Genomic DNA, 16,424 nt, shown 5'->3' with positions numbered 1-16,424 from the left:
CATTTGGTCTTCTCTGATTCTTCTCTGATTTTACTTTTTTCTCTTCTTCACAACAACAGTCATTCTACACACAACCATTCAATGCTGTCTGGCCATGCTCTTCCCTGCCACAACCTTACAGTCTCCAATCTCCCTCAGGTTTCCTCTTCTACACAGAATGTAGTCGACCTGCGTACTCCTTCCTCCACTCTTATATGTCACTCTTTATGTTCCTCCCTCTTTTGGAACTAAGTGTTGACTATAGCCATTTCCATTCTTTTGGCATAATCCACCACCATCTGTCCTTCCTGGTTTCTTTCCTTGACACCAAACCTACCCATCACTTCCTCATCACCTCCGTTTCTTTCCCCAACATGTCCATTCAGGTCTGCTCTGATCACCACTCTCTCTTCCCTGGAAATACTCTCTATCACTTCATCCAGAGCCTTCCAAAATGTATCTTTCTCCTCCACATCACATCAAACCTGTGGAGCATAACCACTGACGATGTTTAGCATCAGACACATAAAACATCTACCTTCCTTCTCTGCATCATGTCAGCCACCTCTCTACCTTTGCCTGTCATTGTCTCCACATTTAGAGTTGCAACCCTCAGTCCTACATTCTTCACTTTCCTCTTCTCCCTTTGTCTCCTGACACGTTTCCCTCCTCGTAGTCTTTGACTAACAGTAGCACAATTTCCACCGACACCCTGTTTGTCAACAGCACTGGTGGCGGTCGTTGTTAACCCGGGTCTCGACAGTCTGATATGGTGTTGTTTAGATGAACTCGCATTACTTTGGGCAAAAGTGTTTTCCATCGGATGCCCTTCCTGACACAACCCTCACCATTTACCCAGGCTCGGGAATGGCACAAGAGATACACTGGCTTGTGCTACCTAGTGGCTGATTTACTTTGGTCAATGACAGTTGTTTTAAATGTGTTTATATAGGGCTGAACGATTTTGAAAAATATTCTAATTGCAATTTTTTTTTTTACCTCTGTTCAGTCAGTGATCCCCGTCAGCTGCTACTTTGCTTAATTTAAATTGAAGCACTGGTTGTTGGCATTGTAGCCACGCAGCTATCATAAATGGCTTTGTGGTGTTTTTTTAAGTGTTGATAAAGATTTGTGGTGTTACCACGAGAGGTAGCAACAGCAGCAAGGCAGGTTTGCACAATACATGTCGTTGTGCAGCGTCTTCTTTCTTATAGCCAAAATAATTCCAAACAACGGACATGCTGCCCCTCTTTGGTACCAAATTTTCAGATTCATCAGCTTCTGTCGAGCCTGATGCCATTGTGCAACCAGTTAAAGAGCAGTGGTGACTTCTCCCGCTCCCTGCTCTGCTTTGCTCCACTCACTCTCAAGTCACGTAACCAGATCATGTGACCAGTCAAATCGCAGCCTTTGCGATTAGAAAATCTAATTTTATCATATCGCGATATTACTGCAAATTGCAAATGCAATTAATTGTTCAGCCCTAGTGTTATATAAATTTGATTATTTTTTCTAAGCTGTCTTCAGTTGTTGTTAAAGACAATTAAAAGTATTTTTGTCTACTTTATTTATTTTAATCCTTTTTTGGTGCATTTTAAGCAAACTAACTTGGAACTTCAAAGATTTTTACTTTTTTTTTTATTTAAGATTTGTACAATAAACCACAAAATCAGGAGGAAACACTTGCAAGATTTTGTCACGTTAACATTTTTTTGTAAGTTGCAAGGATTGTGACCCAGGAAAGCAAAATAAAATGTTCCACTATGATGTATTACTTGGATAATGATATTGTGTTCTGTGTTTCTGTAGGACTGACTGTCTTGCATACAAATGGACAAAATGACTTGCATCAGATAACTGCAGCCTGTTGCTGAAGAAGCAGCTCATTAAAGATGAAAATCTGCTGAATCATGAATGAAAAACTGGAGTAACATCATTGCCGACTGGACAGAGGAACCCTTTCTGTCCTATTCTACTTTTAAGAGCTCGTCCTTGAGTCTCCTGTTGCTGCTCAGCTTCGCCCAACAGTTTATAGCTCTGCTGTCCAGGGTGGACTCTCCCTCCCTTTCCCCAGGCCTCGAGCCCCTCTCCAGCCACCCTATCGGTGGCCCGCTCAGGCAGTGTGTTGGTGTACGATGGAGCGGTGGGATGCTAAGGGCTGCCGCGGGGGACTGTAATGTCAGAGTCCAACAGCCCCGGCGAGAGCCAGCGTGGCGCTCCCAAATTCTTCGTGGGCTGCGAGGACGATGAAAGCGAGGTCCTGGAAGGTAGCCTAAAGACAGACATGGAGCTGTTTGAGGACGACGAAGACACAGACTCGGTGAGAGACTTCTTCTTTTCTCAGCTGGAATACGTCAGTATCAACAATTAATCAGCAGGAAGCAACTTTCTATAAATCTCAGGAAAGAACCACAAATATTTCAAATTTAGAAGTTGATAGTTTTGTGTTTAGAAGTTTCTGTAAACTACCTCCATAGATATTGCTGACTCATGCTAATAAAAGTAAAAAAAGACGACACATTTCAAAATGATAAGTTGCTGTCAATGACATTAGTTTAAACTTATTCTGTTCCTGAAATTAAATGTTTGATTGAGTTTCAACCCTCATTCTTTATTGTTGACTTTCCAGCATCTAAAGTGTTCAGGAAAAAAAAGTTAAATTTGATTAAGATTTTACTTTTTTATGAGCAGGACTGAAGACAGGAGGAGAGAACAGATCAGAGAAGATGAAGAGTGTAGCAGACAGATTGAGATGGGTCACCCAGAAACTTGGAAAGACAAAGAAGAGGAGGGTACCAGATAGAAAAGAAAGTTAATTGTTTAAAAGAAAAAATTGTTACTCACTGGACCACAACTTTACATATACAAGAACGTAAATGTTAAAAACCAATCTAAAAATGGAAGGAGCAACTGGTTGCCCATGTTACACAGGGCACAGGAGTGGTACAGCCTCCTTGGCATTTGGTTCTGACCTTTGGTGGGGGTGGGTGCTGCATCTATCGGGACGGTAGTCTAGTTTGTCGTGACACGTTAACTGTCGCTAGAGCTAGCTGCGGGGATAAAACTGGGCTAACAGCTAGGCTAAAACAGCTCGTCGTAACACATTAGCTGGAAAGAAAACCCTAAAGGTACCAAGCTAATGCTACCCCTAAGGAAAGCTAGCTCGCATTGATGCGTTAGCTTGAGTTACACCTGTAAACACTACTATTACTTAAAAACTGAGTGGCGGGAACAGCTCGTCTTAACGCAGTCACCGTTCCCAAATGTAACAAAGATACTTCTTACGAAGCACCAACTTACTCAACACAGTTCATTCTGAAGCCAGGAAGTGTGTTCAGCGATGTACTCCTTTACGGGACGCCTGGGAACTGTTTAGCAGCTAACCAAGCTAGCCGGACTGCGCTGAGGGAGCTAGTTGTAGTTTCTCATGGGAAGAAAGCAAGAATGAGTAAGAGGTGGTCGTTTGACTGTGGTGTCATGATGGGGCGGAGCTCTGAGCACAGCTCAACCGGTCTGTCTCAGACAGACATGACGTCATTGGAGCTTCCATAGTTGGTCATGCAGGAGCATTTCCCATTCCCTTAATGAACCCCTATTTTGAGGATTTGGAAAATAGAAGCTTAAAGTTCAAATCTAGAAGCACAACAGTAGAATCATGGTGGTAAATATAAAAATATAATTTTAAGTCTATTCTGTTAAACATTAAATTAATTTTAATTTGTAGCATTCTTGCAGTTAAGCTTGACATTTTCACTGATGTTTTTGCAAGTTAATCAATCTGCCATTTTATTTCAAATAGTTTATGTGTGTGATAATAAAAAGGTTGCTGCCTTGTGTTTTTATTTGTGTGTTGTTTTTTCTTTCTATGGTTCAGCCCCCAGAGCAACAGATAGTGGTGGGGATCTGTTGCATGATGAAGAAGTCCAAGTCCAAGCCAATGACCCAGATCCTGGAGAGGCTGTGTAAGTTTGAGTACATCACCGTGGTCATCTTCCCAGAGGACGTCATCCTCAACGAGCCTGTGGACAAATGGCCTCTGTGTGACTGCCTCATCTCCTTCCACTCCAAAGGTACAACCCCCACCGACCACCCTTCCACCCAACCAAATAAACTAACATGTGCGTACTTACAGAACAACCTAACTTGATAATACACACTTTGTGCTATTATGCAGCTCTTTGTTTGTGTTTGCTGACCAGGTGAAAAGTAAAGGACTTAATGAAAATTTGTAAAATGAACTAAACTAGAATTGTGAGCAGTTATCATTGGTGTCCACTTGGCCGATGGGCCACTTGCTGCACATGGGCTCTGTCTCATGTTATTCCCAGCGCCCCGTCCACTTAGTGCATCACAGAGTTGAGAGTGTGTGTGCTTGTTCTTGTTTTTATCATCTAATCAAGACCTCCAGCGACACTGCATATCACTTTATGGGGATCTGTGTCACAGGCGAGACCAAGACGCACTCACTTTAGCAGCAGGTACTTTGAGGGCAGCTGTGGCTGAGTGGTTAGAGCAGTCGTCCTCCAACGGGAGAGTTGGGGGTTCGATTCCACCAGGAGTCACATGTTGAAGTGTCCCTGAAGAAGACACTGAACCCCTCATTTCCTCTGATGTGTCCCATCAGCGTATGAATGTGATCTAAAGCTCTGATTAGTCTCTACAGATTCAGGTTATCTTTGTAGAGATATAGTACAGTGCAGAGGAAGCCGAGCCTGGGGACTTTAGGTTGGGCTCTCCAATCTCTGGTGCTGAGGTCACCGAGGTGGTTAAAAAGCTCCTCGGTGGCAGGGCCCCAGGAGTGGATGAGATTTGCCTGGAGTTCTTTAAGGCTCTGGATGTTGTAGGGTTGTGTTGGCTTACACGACTCTGCAATATTGCGTGGACATCAGGGGCAGTTCCCCTGGATTGGCAGACTGGGGTCGTGGTCCCCCTATTCAAAAAGGGTTGGGTTTTAGGTGGTCCCCTCTCTTGGATCAGTTTTGGCCCCTCATTTGGTGTGTCGTGCTCCCCTCCGGTGGTGGGCCACCCTGCCGCCGGTGCATTGGCGGCTCTCAGCAGCTGGGGCTGGGTGGTGGGGTGTGTGCTGGCCCGCCCTGGTGGCTGCCTGGGTGCCCTGGCTCTGTTGGGCCTCTGTTGGGGGGTGGTATGACCTCGGGACTCGGGGCTTGGTGTCCATGGCCGGATCCACTCTGGAGGGGCAGGTTGCCGGCGGGGCCTGTGGACTCGTCGCTACACCCTCCTGGGGTTTCTGCATTGTGGTTGCTGGGGATCGCTCGGGGCTTCCCTTTGCTTCTCTTTCTGGGGTGTGCGGGTGTCCCTGCTGGGGGACTCCTGGAGTTCCGGGCTTGGGGGCCGCTGTGTGTCTGTGGTTCCGGTCTTCCCTGTGTTACCTTCGTGTCCTGTGGGGACGGGTTTATGGGCCCCCACATCCACTATTGAACATTTTTATGGAGAAACCTTATAATGATAAGCATGCTCACACAGGTGTTTAGGTGGTCTTGAACCGTAAAAGAGTAGATTGCCCTCTCCTGGTCGGGGACGAGGTCCTGCCCCAGGTGGAGGAGTTCAAGTATCTTGGGGTCTTGTCCAGGAATGAGGGAAAAATTGAGCGTGAGATCGATAGGCGGATAGGTGCAGCGTCGGCAGTGAAGCGGGCGCTGTACCGGTCTGTTGTGGTGAAGAGAGAGCCGAGTCAAAAGGCGACGTTTTCAATTTACCGGTCGATCTATGTTCCTACCCTCATCTATGGTCATGAGCTTTGGGTTGTGACCGAAAGAATGACATCATGGATACAAGCGGCCGAAATGTGTTTTCTCCACAGGGTGTCTGGGCTCTCCCTTAGAGATAGGGTTAGAAGCTCGGTCATCCGGGAGGGACTCAGAGTTGAGCCGCTGCTTCTCCACATCGAGAGGAGCCAGTTGAGGTGGCTTGGGCATCTGGTTAGGATGCCTCCTGGACGCCTCCCTGGTGAGGCGTTCCGGGCACGTCCCACCGGGTGGAGACCCAGAGGAAGACCCAGGACACGCTGGAGGGACTATGTTTCTCGGCTGGCCTGGAAATGCCTTGGGATTCCCCTGGTGGAGCTGGCCCAAGTGGCTGGGGAGAGGGAAGTCTGGGCCTCCCTACTTAAGCTGCTACTCCCGCAACCCGACCCCAGATAAGCGGAAGAAAATGGATGGATGGATAGATAGTAGAGTGCTGTGTGAATGTGTGTGTGGAGGTCAATGAGGGCACAGGTTGTGGTTGAAAGTGTTTTGAGTAGCTTGATTACCGTTGGATAGAAAGGCTGCGGCGCTAAATAAGTACAGTCCATTTACCCTTTTCTTTGAAATATCTCACGTTGTGGTCCTAACCAAGTGTGCAAAGTTTGGTAGAAATCATCATTAATTTTGATTTAAACATATTACCTTTGTAACACCCTCTTGAGGTTGGCAAGTGAAAATTTAGGGACACTTACTCAGAAGGGCAAACTGCACTTGTTTCAGTTTGATGTTCATATGTGTTAAACTAATGAAAACATGGCCATATTTGTAAGATGCTGGCTAGTTAGCTAAAATATGCGTAAACATAACTGTCATTTAAAAACAAAACAACTTTTCCAAAAACAACAACCTACAATCTGACAATAATCCATAGCTGTACCTCTAAATTTCAGTAAGGTTTGGAATCACTCTAATTCAAGATGGTTTCCACAAGCAACTGACTCTAAAAACACAAAATGCTGCACTTCAGTTGATTTTACAGACACTGAATTAAACTTTGGTGTGGTGATAGCTGAGAGTGATCCTCAACACACAGTCTGAGTGCTAGTAGACTGCGAAAGATTTGGTTAAAATCTTGCCATTATTTATTAGAGTCAACTAAGTTTGTCTGTTAGCAAAATATCTCATGAACCTCTGCACAAGTTTCAATAAAACACTCTGGAAATATCCATTAGATATATCTTGAAAACTGGTTAACTTTTGGAGTTGATCCAGTTTAACAAAATTTGCACAAAAATGGCTATAACTCAGCCAATTTAACAAATATTGAGCTAAATTTTGATGTTGTAGTAGCTGAGCGTCATTACTAACTCATACTTTGAATGTGAGATCTTGCAGTATTGCATACCTTTATTATAAAACTTAAACCAGACTGGCTACCAGAAGAATATCAGGGTCTAAACTTCTGTCATGAAATGTGGTGGGCGTTATGCATTCCTACAAGGAATGCTAAGCCTTTAATCTAATTATTTATGTATTTTCTTAACCTTTTTGAACTTGTTTCTTGTTGTTTATTTGCAGATCAATGGCTTCATTTGATCTTATTGTAATAATTTGTCTTCTGTGCGTGTTAACCAGGATTCCCGTTGGATAAGGCTGTGAGTTACGCCAAACTGAGAAACCCTCTGCTTATCAACGACCTGAACATGCAATACTATATTCAGGACAGGTGCAGCCATTTTCTGAAAACACCTGTGTCTTCTCTGAAATAAACTGAAATGACTTAATAGGAATTAAGCATGCTTTGCTAATTGTTTGCAATGCTTTGTTTGTTTGTTTTTTTAACAGGAGAGAGGTGTATCGTATCCTGCAGGAGGAAGGGATTGAGCTGCCACGCTACGCTGTGCTGAACCGTGACCCAGATAAACCAGATGGTCAGTCTAATTGACATTGTTTTGATGTTCTACACTCAAATATTGCATATTTTACACTTGGGGGTTGGTCCGTCCATAACCGGGGCTGAGGTCACCAAGATAGTTAAAAGCTCTGTGGAGGCAGGGAGTTCTTCATGCCTCTGGATGCTTTGGGGCTGTCTTGGTTGACACACATTTGCAACATTGTGTGGACATCAGGGGCAGTGCCACTGGATTGGTAGACTGGGGTGGTGGTGGTTTCTCCCTTCAAAAAGAGAGACCACAGTGTGTGCTCTATCTACATGGGCATCACTCTCCTTAGCCTCCCTGTAAGGTCTATTCAGGGGTACTGGAGAAGAAGGTTGGATCCATGGTCGAACCTTCGATCCAGAAGGAACAATGCGGTTTCTGTCTCGGCCGGGGAACTGTAAACCAATTCTTACCTTCACTAAGGCCCTCGAGGGGTCATGGGAATTTGTCTGTCCTGTCTGCATGTATTTTGTGGTCTTGGAGAAGGCATTCAACAGTGTTCCTTGGAGTGCACTGGGGGAGGGTGTTTTGTGAGTACAAGATTGAGCATTCATCGCTACGGGCCATTCAGTCACTGTACAAGCGGTGCAAGAGTTTGGTTTGTGTTGTCTGCAGTAAGCCGGACCCCTTCAGGGTGAGAGTTGGACTCCACCAGGGCTGCCTGTTGTTACTGATCCTGTTCATAATTTTTATGGACAGAATTTCTCAGTACAGCCAGGGGGTGGAGAGAGTCTGGTTTCTTGGCCACAAGGACTCCATCTCCACTATTTGTTAATGATGTGGTCCTGTTGTCATCATGCCGTGATCTTCAGCTCTCACTGGAGTGGTTCATAATAGAGTGTGAAGTGGCTGGAATGAAGATCAGCACCTCCAGATTTCTGACTATGATTCTCTGTTGGAAAAGGGTGGATTGCCATCCCTAGGTAGGGAGTGAAGTTCTGCCTCAAGTGGAGGAGTTCCAATATTTCAGGGATTTGGTCACATGTGGGGAAAAATGGAGCAGGAGATCGACTTATAAATTGGTGCAGCTATCTCAGCACTTCAGACTGTGCCAGGCCATTGTGGGGAGGGAGCTGAGCTACAAGGAGAAGCTCTCTATGTACCAGTCGTTCTATGTTCCCATCCTCACCTATGGTCATGAACTTTGGGTAGTGACTGAATGAACAAGATTAAAAATGCAAGCAGTTTAAATCAGTTTTCTCTGTAGAATAGTCAGACTCTCCTTTAGTCATGAGATGAAACATTTAGTTATCGTACTTGGAGTAGAGCTGCTGCTCCTCCACATCAGGAGGAGCCAGCTTCTTTAGGGTTTTCTGGCTATGTCCTGCTGGGAGAACCCCCCGGGAAGACAGGATATTCTGGATATGCATGTTTCTTAGTTGGCCTGGGAACACCTTGGAATCGAAGAGCTGGAAGTGGTGGCTGTGGAAAGAGATGTCTGGACCTCCCTGCTTAAACAGCTGCCTCATGACCTGACTCCGGAACAAACGGAAAATAATGAATTAATATTTTGACAGAATAAATCTACTAATTTTCCACATGCAAGTACTCTTATAGCTTTAATGTTACATATTAACTAACTCTTGTTAGGAGTAAAGTAACCTGGCTGTCGTTATCGTGCAACGTTCTGCTGTTTATTTTAGAAGGCATTTGTATTATTTTAACTTTGGGATAAATATAGCAGTGAATGTGAAGTGTCCCACACTTCAGTTCTTTGATACGAGTTTGACATTTAAGTTTTGTTTTGACTCAGAGATACAGACTGAGTCCCATGTATAATGAGGGATCAGATGAAAGGCAGTGAGTCATGTGGTTCATATCTCAGAGCTTCCTCACAGGGCTCAGAGGAAACTGTGCAGGTTCAAATGTCATCTGTCTGAATTAGTGTCGTAATGAAAAGTCTCTAAATGGCAACATCTACTTTGTACGTTTGTCTCAGAGTGTAACCTGGTAGAAGGAGAGGACCACGTGGAGGTGAATGGAGAGATTTTCCAGAAGCCTTTTGTGGAGAAGCCTGTCTGTGCTGAAGACCACAACGTCTACATCTACTACCCCACCTCTGCAGGAGGAGGCAGCCAGCGGCTCTTCAGAAAGGTATTTACCTTGATGCTTTATTTGTATACTCAACATAATACATTTTTATAACAATTGGCAGCATCTCCTCTCTTTGTAAACAAACTACTCTTGTAGAGTGGCACTTGAATTTGTGTTAACTTTTAAATCTAAACTTCAATTTTATGTTATGTTTTAATCTTAGCCAGCGTGTTCCTAGCATTATCCAAAGGGGGGGTGTCCTTCCCCCTATGAAAGTCATGGCATTTAATAAACTAATAAACATCTGCAGGTGTTTGCATGTTGCCAGTTCACTGCAGCCTTGGCCACACTTAAACCATACATCTTCATCCACCCTCCTCCAGCACACCCAACCTCCCCAAGTCTTCTGGAACTTGGACATGAACTCAAATTCTTTGTGTTGTTGATCCCCAACACACCCATCTCAGTCTGACACCTCCATTAACTGTAGATCAGTTAGAACACTGCAAGTATTACCCTTTATTCCTTGATAACGTTTTCATATTGACCATAATGACTCTGAACCACCACAACAAGCGTTACGTTAATACTCACTGAATCAAAGCCATTCTTGTGTTTTGATGACGTACAGTAAAAAGTACCAGATGTTCCTGCTGCAAACACACTGTACTCTGGCATTATGAGTCTTTATTGGTATTACTGCAACAACCACAGTTTGACTTCTACTTTCTAAGAACTATTGAATAAATAGTTTTCAAAATTGGTTTAATACAAATAAATAAAAAAGACAGGACAAATTAGATGAAGAAAGACTTTTTTAAATACTGTGAGGAGCTGGAGCTGTGTAAGATTTTCTGCCATTCTCCTTGTTCAAAGACTTTTACTAGCTCACAACTACAAATGTGTCTTAGAAATTAATATATAACCAGCTAACTACAGTCTCCAGCATGAACGCTTGGCGCTTCCAGTAATAAGACTAGTTTCTCAAGTTTTTGTCCCCCGTTGTAGAGCGAAGAGAGAAAATTGGAAATAACCGTCTGTCAGTGCATGTTGTGAGCATAACTTGAAAAATAAGTGAGGTATTGACTTCCCTTTTGGCTTATGGCTGCATCTAGGTGTACGAGAGGTTCTTCCATCCATTATCTTTACCTGTTTTGTCCTTTTCGGCTCACGGGGGTCACTGGTGCCCATATCCAGCAGTCACTGTGCGAGAGGTGGGGGACACCCTGGACAGGACTCCAGTCCATCACAGGGACACATAGAGACAAACAAGACAAACAAACATTCACTCTTTCACCTGGAGACAATTTAGAGTTACCAATCAGCCTAACATGCATGTCTTTGGTCTGTGGGAGGAAACTGGGGTATTCCACCTAGAATGGCCCCCTGGGTGGGATTTGAACCTGCAACCTTCTCACTGAGAGGCAACAGCTCCACCAACTGCACCACCGTGCTGCTGCATAAAAGAGGTACATTTTCAAAATTGGGCTGCTACGTCAAAATCCAAGATGGTTGCCACCACATATGTCCGTCCGTCTTGTGAGCTGGTGAACTGGAACTATGCTTTCTAGTTTTTGTATTGCTTAAAAGAGGTCAAGTCCACCATTAGCCACCCCCTGGCTCTGCCACTGCACCTGGTCATGGGTAAAATTGTTCCCTACACTCTCCAAGATCTGTCACTCTGTTTTGACGAGCAAAAAAATTTAAAAACTCCTCCCTCTGTTCTTCTCCACAGTGCAACTCCTACACACTTGAACATTGCACATCAAAAACATTAAGGTTTACCTGAATTCTCTTTTCAGTTCCAGTCCAGAAAACATTCTTTTTAAAAAATACAAAACATTCACTATTCAAATTCCTCAGCGTCAGAGACATCACTTGTTGCAATCTGAAATGACAGCATTGGGCTACGTTACCAAGTTTAATGACGTTGTAACAAGAATATAGAAAAGGCATACCAATTCTAAAAGCACATCAGGTCAGATGTTGCCTTCATTTGTGGTCTCTGTGAAGTTGATGCTGGTGGTCACACAGAAGACATGATAAAGCTAATGTTTTCTTCATATCAGCTTTGTTTCCGTTTTATCTAGTTACTCATGAAAACCTGTAAATGTTGTTTTGTTCCTCGATGAAGATAAAGATGCATGTTGGTGGTAATGTTGTCAAACTGCAGATTGTGATGGATGGTATGAGTTCTTAAAATGAGTTTGATCAAACGAAGCAGTGACAGTCCAGTCAAACTGATCAGTCCTACTTCATCTGTGTTTGATGCAGATTGGGAGCAGGAGCAGTGTCTACTCTCCTGAGAGCAGCGTGAGGAAGACGGGCTCTTACATCTATGAAGAGTTCATGCCAACTGATGGAACGGATGTGAAGGTAAAGTCTAGATCGATCTTCACTTATTATAAAATGATAAAACATCTCAGGCCACTCTAAGATCTTTGAAATGTAATGATGATTTCAGAAAGGTTTTACTTACTTCTCAGTAAATTGATGCAATAAAGCCTTCAAAGCAAACTTCTATTTGATGGCTCTGGATGCTTGTTTTTGTGCCATCAGGTTTACACCGTTGGACCGGACTACGCTCATGCTGAAGCCCGAAAGTCTCCAGCTTTGGATGGGAAGGTGGAAAGAGACAGTGAGGGGAAGGAGGTCCGCTACCCTGTCATGCTCTCAGCAATGGAGAAGTTGATGGCTCGTAAAGTGTGCCTGGCATTTAAGGTGAGCAACTATTTTGTCTTCACACGCAGCATCTATTTTCACTGTGAAAAAAATAAAATAAAATCACTGTAATGCCACTCTGATTGTTGATATATGCTGCTGATTATCCATGCTGCTGATCTCATGCGTCTGATTTATTTCATGCTGCTGTATTCATTCGTACTCATCTGGTCACACAGATTCATGTTCGTGCTGCTGTTGTTCGTCGTATTGTTTTACACTATTAGTGTTTAGCGTATTTCTTAGTTTATATCTTAGATCCATAGTACTATTTCTTTTACAATTTATAATTTTGCTATTGTTGGATGTAACTGGAACCCTGTATACAGTGTACACAATTTCGTTCCACCTCATGTACCACATGTGATTGCAAATGACAATAAAGAACCTTGAACTTGACTTTGACCTTGAACGTGATCTTGAACTAGAAAGTTCCTAGAGAAACTTTGACGGGGACTGCCAGGCTGCTGCCAATTTAAAAATTTTATTTATATATGTTGGGGTTCACTCTCAGCTACCACTATACCAAGTTGCAGCTGAATAGCTTTAAAAATGGCTGAGTTATCTTATTTTTTCCTTTTTAGCTAAGGCGGCCATCTTGGATTTTTTATTTGGATTCAGTATGTAATAGGGAATGTTCTCAGCTATGACTTCACTAAATTTCATCTCTGTGTAAAAATGGCTGATTTGTAGTATTTTTCCTTTTTTGCTCCGTCAGCCATCTTGAATTTTTGATTTTCAGTCAGAGTCTATTAGGGATCATTCTCAGCTACCAATGCGCCAAATTTCAGCTGAATACCACTAAAAATGGCCGTTATCATATTTTATTCTCTTTTAGCTAAGGCGACCATCTTGGATATTTGATTTGCATTAGGAATGTTTAACAACTCGCTCTCAGCTACAGCCATACTTAATTTCACCTCAATGTCTCAAAGAATGACCGAGTTATAGGCCTACAGTGTCCTGCCTGAATTAATCCACCTTTTGATTACCATCATTATGACGCTACGGCTGCAGAAACCATCAATAACACACAGAAACGTGGAATATTATGCTGCATCACAGACGGATGTCTCATGTAGCGAGAATGAAAGCTATTACTGAACATGGACTTTGTTGGTTTTGAACCAGTTTGACATGACTTTCGATGAGGGAGAGGGCCGGCACCAGAGGAGGGGGCATGCCAAAGACACCATCTTAGCACCAACAGAACTGGTTTGTTCCACTTTAGAGTAAGCTGTTGGGGGAAGAATCAGTTTTGTTGTGTTTCCTTGACTGATGAAGCCTTCCGGATGGAAGGTGAAAATGTTTCAGCACAAAAGAAAGAAACTGTCCAGATGACCTGACTGAAAATTGTTGGAAAGCTTTCACTGATCACTAATATCCATAGTGTGCAATATTCAAATTTACATAATTGTGAAATAACTTGTATTTTTTTACTTTCATAGTGCTATTATATCTGTATTGTGTTACATGTTTATCCAAAAAAGTTCAATCTGGTCCTCTGGACATTCAAAAAAAACAAAAAACAAAACAAAGCAAAAAAATATAGAAACGTTTCGTCTCTCATCCGAGAGACTTCCTCAGTCTGAGGAGCTGTATTCAACTCAGTCTCTTAAATAGCACCTTCTCAGAGTGGATCAACCAGTTTTGCTGCTGACAACCAAAACCAGCTGATCACATGCTCAAGAAGGACCATCAGCCTAACAATGGATCATTAGCACACTGATGGCTGTTTACTATTCACAGAGGGCTGAGGGATACTAGCAATCACAGCAGTGTAAGAGGGGACAGTTGAACCCGGAGGTCTCCACCCCTGTTTAATGATGGACGATTTCTTTTCACAAAGATGGCCTCCTTTACTCCTCTCTCAAACCATCGTTCCTCTCTGTCCAGGATGTGAACATCTTCATCCTTGAAAGAGTGACCGCTGGCCTGGAGATGAGGGTAGACCTCAGAGTCCTGGCCTGATGATGTTGATCTTCTGTGCTGGGCCATCCTTTTGGCCAGTGGCTGTTTAGTTTCCCCGATGTAAGACTGATCACAGCCCTCCTGACACTGAACAGCATACACAACATTACTCTGTTTGTGCCGGGGGACTGGATCTTTGGGATGAACCAGTCTTTGCCGTAATGTATTTTGGGGTTTAAAAGCCACTGGGACGTTATGTTTAGAAAATAAACGTCTCAGTTTCTCTGATACTCCCTCAACATATGGAATGACCACTGGTCTGGGTTCCTCCTTTTCACCTGATGGCTGACTGGAGTCCTGTTTGGGTTTCTTCTCTGCTTTCAGGAAGGCCCAGTTAGGATATCCACATTGCTCTAGAGCCTGTCTTGTGTGGGATTTCTCCTTCTGCCTGGCTCCTGAGTTAGTGGGGACGCTGTCTGCTCTGTGATAGAGTCCTGATGACCTGAGAAGGTGCTATTTAAGAGACTGAGCTGAAAACAGCACCTCAGACTGAGGAAGTCTCTTGGATGAGAGACGAAACGTTTCTATATTTTTTTGCTTTGTTTTATTTATTTATTTATTTATTTTGAATGTCCAGAGGACCAGATTGAACTTTTTTGGATTTTTCTACCTGGATTATTGAGCATGCATCAGGATATTACATGTTTATGTTTTTAGAGTGTGTTTTTCTTAAGCATGTTTTTCACTGAAAAAAGGAGCGACTTAAATCTCATTGTACTTGTGTATAATGACAATAAAGGCATTCTGGTTCTGATTCTGACTGAAGCACAACACCCAATTATAGTAAAATGCAACAAGTTTCCTTCAACTGCAGCTTCAGCTGCACCAGCCATTTTTACCAAAAGCATCAATATGGACTAAATCAAATTACAAAAATATAAAATGCATATTACTCACCAAAACTTTTATCTGTACTCAAACTCCATCCTCCTTTCTTTCCGCAATGAGTTCAGTTCCTCTGTCCTACAGGTCATCACAGAGTTTCAGATTCAACAAGTCCTTTTCTGTTGCCATGAAAGCTACCGCTGAAAGTAGAGTCGGCCCTGTTATTTTTACAGAACAAGTTTTAATTCAAGTTCAAGTTTCTTTATTGTCATTGGCATCATATGTGGTACATGAGGTGGAACGAAACCGTGTACTCAAGGTCCCAGTTACATCCAAAGATAGCAAAAATATAAATTATAAAAAGAAACTATACAAGGATCTGATTTATACACTAAGATAAACGCTAAACGAACACTAAACGATACGCTAAAAGATGTAAGATATATCCATCCATTATCTTTTACCAGCTTCTTCCATTTTGGGTCACAGGGGTCGCCGGTGCCCATGTCCAGCAATCACTGTGCGAGGGACGGGGGACACCCTGGACGAGTCGCAAGTCCATCACAGGGCCACATAGAGACAAACGAGACAAACAAACATTCACTCTCTCACTCGCACCTAGAGACAATTTAGAGTTACCAATCAGCCTAACATGCATGTTTTTGGTCTGTGGGAGGAAACTGGAGTACCTGGAGAAAACCCACGCATGCACGGAGAGAACATGCAAATTCCACCCAGAAAGGCCCCCGGACCGGGATTTGACCGGGGACCTGCTCACTTAGAGGCAGCGGCTCTACCAGTTGCACCACCGTGCTGCCCCTTATAAGATATGCTAAACACTAATAATTTAAAATAATACGGTATATTAAACAGCAGCCTGAACATGAGTCTGTGGTGAGTGGATGGGTATGAATAAATTCAGCAGCACAGATAAGTCACATCACCAAGTAAAGTGGAATTACAGTGATTTCCTTTTTTTCTTAGTGATTTTCCTGGTTAGGTATTTATGAGTCTAACAGCTTCAGGGTAGATGCCGTTCTTCAGTCTAGTGGTTCTACCCTTGGTGTTCTACACCATTTTGGTTTCGGGCTGAGAATGTCTGCTCAACGTTTAGCTTGTGCAGGTTGCTACAGATACGAGAAGGGGTTCTCTGCAGACCAAAAGTGGTTGTTTCTGGAGAATAGGCGTTTCTAGAGGATAAACACTGATTGGCAGCTGTATTTGCTGGATCTTTAGGTAAGTTACGTCA

At 43.2% G+C, this 16,424-nt stretch overlaps 1 protein-coding gene across 1 annotated transcript in view; it reads left to right on the top strand.

Annotated features, from left to right (window-relative positions):
- Window positions 1-2,112: 2,112 nt before the first annotated feature.
- Window positions 2,113-16,424, top strand: part of ppip5k1a (diphosphoinositol pentakisphosphate kinase 1a) — a 51,888-nt gene continuing 37,576 nt past the window's right edge. Inside the window, exons 1-7 of the mRNA XM_037694709.1 lie at window positions 2,113-2,299; window positions 3,854-4,049; window positions 7,320-7,410; window positions 7,530-7,615; window positions 9,564-9,718; window positions 11,933-12,034; window positions 12,218-12,379. Coding sequence (XP_037550637.1) covers window positions 2,156-2,299; window positions 3,854-4,049; window positions 7,320-7,410; window positions 7,530-7,615; window positions 9,564-9,718; window positions 11,933-12,034; window positions 12,218-12,379 — 936 coding nt within the window. The 5' untranslated portion in view covers window positions 2,113-2,155. The remainder of the gene's footprint in view (window positions 2,300-3,853; window positions 4,050-7,319; window positions 7,411-7,529; window positions 7,616-9,563; window positions 9,719-11,932; window positions 12,035-12,217; window positions 12,380-16,424) is intronic.

This window comes from Nematolebias whitei, chromosome 2, assembly GCF_014905685.2.
Source record: "Nematolebias whitei isolate Nwh7 chromosome 2, NemWhi1, whole genome shotgun sequence".
Lineage (NCBI taxonomy): Eukaryota > Metazoa > Chordata > Actinopteri > Cyprinodontiformes > Rivulidae > Nematolebias > Nematolebias whitei.
The sequence above is the reverse complement of the archived record's forward strand: the minus strand, read 5'-3'. Positions and strand labels throughout refer to the sequence as shown.